Genomic DNA, 7,102 nt, shown 5'->3' with positions numbered 1-7,102 from the left:
CTCTTTCTATTCACAACAGAAATCCCTTATGACCAACTTGAAAGGGCTATTTTTTGGAAACAAACATAAGTAAAAACATAATAGGAATGTTAGGCAATGTCTTTATACAAATATCTAGTATATAAACTACCATAATAGACTGTAAAACCATTTCAATGAGGTAATCTACGTTTTACATATGTTTTAGATGGTTTGGATTTGAAATTTGTCACCTTTCTACTGCGTTCCAGATTGGCCGGGTTAAACCAAAGACTTTAAAATTGGTATTTGCTGCTTCTCAGCTAAGCATGCGGCATTTAAGAGTAAGATCGCACTTTAAGTCTGGTCGGCTCGGAGTCAGAATAATGTGTCCGGGTAAGGTTACATGTCGTCCTGCAGACTGTTACATTTACCTTGTAAACTAGGATGTTAAAAATCCGACTCAGTGTGTTGATCTAGTACACAGCAGGGTTAATATTCATATTACATTAACATGTTCTCTTCATGAATATGCATATTAATTTGCCGCTGGATGCTAAGCAGTCATTCATCATCATCATATCTATTCTTTATTTTTTGAGACATTTATTCTGCACATTTTGCCCATTATTCTCTGTTTTGTAAACCCCTTCCAGATTCCCTGTATATCTGAACAATTTTGAACTAACAAACGACAACATTTAGGAAGTTACTTAGACTCTTAACAAGAATAAACGATTTTAGGTTCACACTGTTAGTGTAGTGTTAATTTAAAATGCTCAGTTAGGATTAAAATAATTTACAAGTGCAAATAAGTTTCAACGACAAACCCACATTAGTTATACACTTTTTATTTCAGTTTCGATTCCGTGTTCTGGTGGACATTTAGCGGAAATACAAGATGCTGCAACAAACAAATTTTTACAGGACAAATCACGATTAGGGCATGCAAATGGTAATTTGTTTATTCTGCCCATGCACTGGTCTACAGCTAGACACAAATGTTTGCCTATTTCTATATAACAACTGGGTTTTTGCTTTTGGAAAAGCCTAATATTTGAGCTAGGTATTGTTTAAGTTACTGAGTTTTCTTCTGGTCGTTCAACTTAATCTATTTCATGACTCAATTCCTAAGGTATATCAGTAAAAAAAATATTGTTCTAAAACTAAAAGAAGTTCATATTCTTGAACCAATTTTAAATATAAATACATGAAGTTAGTGTACGGTTATGGCATAATAATTATCCACCCAAGCCTGTAAAATTCGAGTAGATACATATATTGTTTCTTTTCCCGGTTAGATAGCAACCAAAAAAATAATCAAAGATGTTTTTACTAAGTTCGACTAGATATTAATATGACGTATTGCTAACCAAAAATAAAACATGCGCTCAACATTAAGATGTAACATGGTTTTCGATAAAAGAAGCGGTTTGGTCACTGTTCATCAATCATCTTGTTTACATTGTTTAATATTCTTGGTTGATATCTGTAAGATCAGGTTTACAGATAAATATCATAACTGATTCAGTAAATATAACACCTTTTATTTTACTTAAAGAAATTAATAGTCATTTATATTTATTTTTCACAGACAACGATTATAATTATTTCATTGACCTAACTGACGAGGCGGCTCTGGATGAATGGGAATGGGTGCAAAGTGCTACAAAACCTAACTTTACAAATTGGGGTGATAATCAGCCAGATCACCAAGGCAACGATGAGCACTGCGTTTTTCTTTATGCAAAAGATCATTATCGATGGCATGATGTAGATTGTGACGACCATGATTTATTCATATGTGAGGAAGAAGAGATGAATGCAGGCGGCAACATCATTGGTTGAAAATGAAATTGTAATTATTTTGAATTCATTAATGCACTCTTATTTGATCTATTGTATGAGCATCTATTCTTCATAAATGTTTGACAACTTTCTTTTATTTGACGGGGTAAAACTGACAGTAGTTAAGAAATTAGGAACAATTATAAATTGATGAAAAGCTGAGTTTTTATTTACACGTGTAGATGTGTATAGGTCGGAAGGAACATTGTTAATATTCTTATAAGAAAATATCAATTGGGAAATTAAAAACTATCTTGCCAATAAAGCCTCACACGAAAAGACTACAACATTTCCTTAACACGGTACGAAGCACCTACATTTTGGGAAGTACCACTCCACCCACACTAAACAAGAGATAAGATCAAATAGTCTGGAGGGACAGAAATTTGGCCTCGCTACAGGACGCTCATGATACCTCAAAAAGTTGTTGCTAGGCTAGTCAACATTCCCCAAAACCCTACGAAGCATCTACATTTTGGGAAGCATCACTCCACCCACACAAAACCAGATATAAAATCAAATGGTCTGGAGGAACAGAAATTTAACCTCGCAACAGGCCACCATTGAAACCTCAAAGAGTTGTTGCTAGGCTATTTTACGTGGATATATCGTAGCATTCTTTTTAAAGAAATATATAATTTAAGGTCCGTATTCTGTCCTGGCAAGGCTGCGTGTTTTACTCGAACAGCTAAACGAACCCACTTTGACAAGCGTTTTAATGCCAGTCAGAAGAAGACCAAAATGATCAGATTTCTATTTCCCAGTCACCCTTAGTGATTTTAGTACAGTTTATATATTTGCACATAGCTCCATCTGATCACACCCAGTTTTTTGTTTTTTTTTAGGGGGGGGGGGGGGGAGGGATTGTGTTGCTCAGTCATTAGTTTTCTATAATGTGTTTTATGCATTGTTGTTTGTCTGTTGGTCTTTTTCTATTTTTATCATGGCGTTGTCAGTCTATTTTCGACTTGTGAGTTTGAATGTCCTTTTGGTTTCTTTCGCATAGCCAAAAAGAAAAAGAAAGTAGATACAAAGGGGGCATTTGCAGAATCATTAGCTCAATAAAAACAGACTGAGTAGATTTGTAAAACTTGGTCAAATTAGGATCGTATCAATACTTGTTCTTACAGTATAGATATCTTCATACGCGTCATAAAACGTGTTTAGATGGTTCATATTACTCTCAACGTTTTATCTTAGTTATTACTTAAATCTGCGGTATATAAGTATCTTCGTGACCTTTTGGATTGACTTGGGTATATGCATATGGTTACCCTGAATTTCACGCAGCAATGCAAACCTTTGCTGTGGTGGGGCATCCGTTTGATGTATAAATACGTAGACAAGTGCGTTCATATCTAAGCGGTGTTAACAGATGACGTATAGTGAATGGTGAGTCACAATATCGGCACTTGCAGAAACTATGTTACCATCGTTAGGGGTGGTATGTTGCGAAGCAAACGTTTTGCCCCTATCCAACATACCCTCAGTTGTTGACGTAACAAAATAAATAAATATCCATTTGTTATTCTAATAGTATACCGTGGCTATTATTAAAAGATTCGTATGACAATCTATGAAACGGGTACAGAATTAGATACTTTCAAGTTCAGATATATTTGTTGTATCTAAAGAACAATACAGTGAACTAGCGAGTCTTCCATTGACTCCTAAATATGTGCTCATGGCTATGAAATCAGGCTTGTAGTTCAGGAGTACCAGAAAGTGACGATTTAGGCGAAATGATTCCTCTCATATAGAACAGAATGTCTTTTTTTATATAAAGTAGATTAGCATTCAATTTTGGTTTGTCAACTGACAAAAAACCAATAAAAGAACAAATATACCTTTTCAGTAAACTATCAACCAGAGACCGAATGACATAAAAGTTAACAACTGTAAGTCACCGGACGGTCTTCAACAATGAGTAAAACCAATATCGCGTATTAAGCAATAAAAAGACCTGAAATATCAAATGTAAAACAATACAAATGAGAAAACTGTTGGTCTGATTTATGCACAAAACAATGAACGAAAAAACAAATATGACATACAGAACTAAACGACAAACAGTGAATTACAGGCTCCTGATTTCTGACAGGCACATACAGATGTGGCGGGGTTAAAAATCTTTTCTGGCGCGCAACCCCCCCCCCCCTCACCTGGGACAGTGGTGTAACAGTACAACACATGCGATTACTTATATCAATTTAGAGATAAATATTGTAAATATGAAGTCTACAAATAGTTTGAACAGCAATGTTAAATTGAACATCTTATGAAAATGGACTCGAATTTCAAAACCAGATAGAATACTGTTTTGAAGGTTTTGTCCATTTTGTTGGATCTAGTGTTTCCATACTGATGAACTTTGTTTAGTCGAATGGTTGGTCTTTTAAAGAACGCTGGTGTCTGTTATTTTGATAAGCGTTTGAAATCATGATCATGATCATGATCATTTATTCCAGCAACAGCTGTATATTGAGTAAAAACTTTATATTTATATATCTCCTAGCTTGCATTTCCTTGATAGAGGGTTACTGCATTATATGTTTTTTATCTATACTTTAACATGTTTTACAGTTTTAAAGATAAAAGGCAAACAATGCAAAATATTGGTAAAAATCTTCATTTAAAAGGTAGAATTCGTCAGTTAAGTGCAATAACTTCGTCATTTGAGGGCAATTACTCCTATAGGTCGTCTTACAGTTTTGGCGTTAATGAACAATAAGTAGAGCTCAACATTCTGAACATTTTTGCTCTCGTCAGAATTTCTCCATTTATATCGGTTTTCAAAATAATACGCAACATTGTATTTTACCCCTGTATTCTATTTTTAGCCGTCGGCCACCTTGGTTGTCAAGCGGGGTCGTCGGACAAATTTTTAGACTAAATACCCCAATAATGATTGTGGCCAAGTTTGGTTACATTTGCACCAGTGGTTTAAGAGGGGAAGATTTTTGTAACAGTTAACGGACGACAAGTAATGAGAAAAGCTTACTTGGCCTTTTTGTCAGGTGCACCTGAAATAAACTTGCATTAAAATTCGTATTTAAAGGGCACCAACTCCTATAGGAAGTCTTCTTACAGTTTTGATGTGAACGGTCAATAGGTGGATCTTATCATTCGGAACATTTCTGCCGCTGTCAGATTTTCTCTGTAAATAGTGGTTTTCAAGATAATAGACACCATTTGCATTTTCCCCCTATCTTTTGTTTTAGTCATGTTTCTAGGAACTTCAAGGTAGGGTCATCGGACACATTATTTAAACTAGATAACTGATCATAATTCAGGTCAGGTTTGGTTGAATCTAGCACAATAGTTTCAGAGGAGATCTTTGTACAAGTGAAAGACGACAGACCACGGACGCCAAGTGATGACAAAAGCTTTTGGCCCTTTTATCTCATTTAAGGAAATTCAGTGTTTGTTTCTCCATCTCTATATTGTCATGAAGACGCCACTCTTAAGTGGTGAAAAATGTCAACTACAATACAATGTCCTAACCATCACCATAATGTTGTTGTCTTCAAATAGTTTGTATTTATAGGATTTTAAGCCAATTGCAGCATACTTCCGTATCAATCCTGATTCCTATACCAGCCTATAACACCAGAAGCTGTTGGTTCAATTGACTTTTTTACTTTTGTAATGAGTTTAAATAAATTACATATGTTTCTAGCAATGTACGTGTATTTGCTTTTAATCTACAATTCAATATTCCCAAGCAAAGTTGACCTTAATTAGATATAAGAAGATGTGGTATGAGTGCCAATGAGACAAATCTCCATCCAAGTCAAAATTTATAAAAGTAAACCATTATAGGTCACAGTACGGTCTTCAACACGGAGCCGTGGCTCACACCGAACAGTAAGCTATAAAGGGCCCCAAAAATTACTAGTGTAAAACCATTCAAACGGGAAAAACCAACGGTCTAATCTATATAAAAAACGAGAAACGAGAAACACTTATGAACCACAACAACAAACGACAACTACTGAACATCAGATTCCTGACTTAGGACAGGTGCAAACAAATGCAGCGGGTTTAAACGTTTTAATGGTACCAAACCTTCGTCCTTTTCCTGAAACAATAGTGTAACATCACAACATAGAAAGACACACTATAAAATATCAACTGAAATAGCTTAACTCAATCAAAGGACATATTAACACCATTGAACATACACTGAACAAATAAATTTGACCTATGATACAATGTAAATACAAAATAAATAAACTAAGGGAAGAATAATAAAAGTAACATGTTATATCGGTAAGAAATGTTAAACAATTAAAGAAAAACAATATGCTCGAACAAAAATATCAGCCATTTGCAATAACTTTAAACACGGGTAAATGAAAATAATTTTGTTGTTAGGTATACGTGTACAGTACCAATAGAGAAAGGAAATATTTTTACAAAATAAATAATTTAGATGTTCATAGTACGAAGTGAAAATTTATAGTAATACCAAACACTTATCAAAGCTGGTATATAGACCAGATATAACCCTGAATAACATTAAATAACAAAAAAGCAATACAATTAGTATCAACAGGTCAAATAAACAAGAAAGTACGATTTGAGAGTACTCGCAGTTACTGACAGCTAGTTAAAAGCCAAAACAATTAATAATAAAAAATCATGCATCAGAGACTAAAATCAACTAAAACACATCCCAGGGATTTAGTATTTTAACGTCATGGACAGTCAAAGAAGACATGACTAGTGCAATGCCAAAAATAAATGTATCGACAGACAGTAGGATAGTTAGTTTAACCTCTTTATAGATCAAAATGAACGTGGGTGTGTCTTTATACATCCCGTTTGAAAAAAATACAAATTTAGTTATGTTTAAATTTGCTGATGACAAAATCGATATTAGTGCCAATGTAAACTATATTCAAAGATCTAATTACACTTAAGACTAGTTCAGCTATAGATATTAAGCCAATTTGATGTGTTTGAGCTCTTGATTTTTCATTTTGAGTTTTCCTTGGAGTTCGGTATTTTTGTTATTTTACATTTTAGTCATATAGCTCCTAATCTTTCTACATATTCTTACATCTGCTGCTTTCAGATATTTGGTAGAGCATTTCTGATGAAGGTAAATGCAGGAAAGTGCCTCAAACCTTCAAAACGTACAGCATTATTTTCATTCACAAGTAAATTATGTTTGAAAATTTCCATCAGTTTACCGTTGTGTAGTTCACAGATATAGAGTCAGAAGAGGAAGCAAAACTCATCACTGGGCTTAACAGTTACGCCAAAAAAATAAATATATATATACATTTCC

General features: G+C 34.2%; 1 protein-coding gene across 1 annotated transcript; it reads left to right on the top strand.

Moving 5' to 3' along the window:
- Nucleotides 1-287: 287 nt before the first annotated feature.
- LOC127721142 (perlucin-like) lies at nt 288-1,806 on the top strand. The gene is made up of 3 exons (XM_052227816.1): nt 288-354; nt 818-913; nt 1,553-1,806. The coding sequence occupies exons 1-3, from the start codon at nt 288-290 to the stop codon at nt 1,804-1,806; spliced, it is 417 nt and encodes a 138-aa protein (XP_052083776.1).
- The last annotated feature ends 5,296 nt before the right edge of the window (nt 1,807-7,102 follow it).

The sequence above is a fragment of the Mytilus californianus genome, unplaced genomic scaffold (genome assembly GCF_021869535.1).
Source record: "Mytilus californianus isolate M0D057914Y unplaced genomic scaffold, xbMytCali1.0.p SCAF_12, whole genome shotgun sequence".
Taxonomy (NCBI): domain Eukaryota; kingdom Metazoa; phylum Mollusca; class Bivalvia; order Mytilida; family Mytilidae; genus Mytilus; species Mytilus californianus.
The sequence above is the reverse complement of the archived record's forward strand: the minus strand, read 5'-3'. Positions and strand labels throughout refer to the sequence as shown.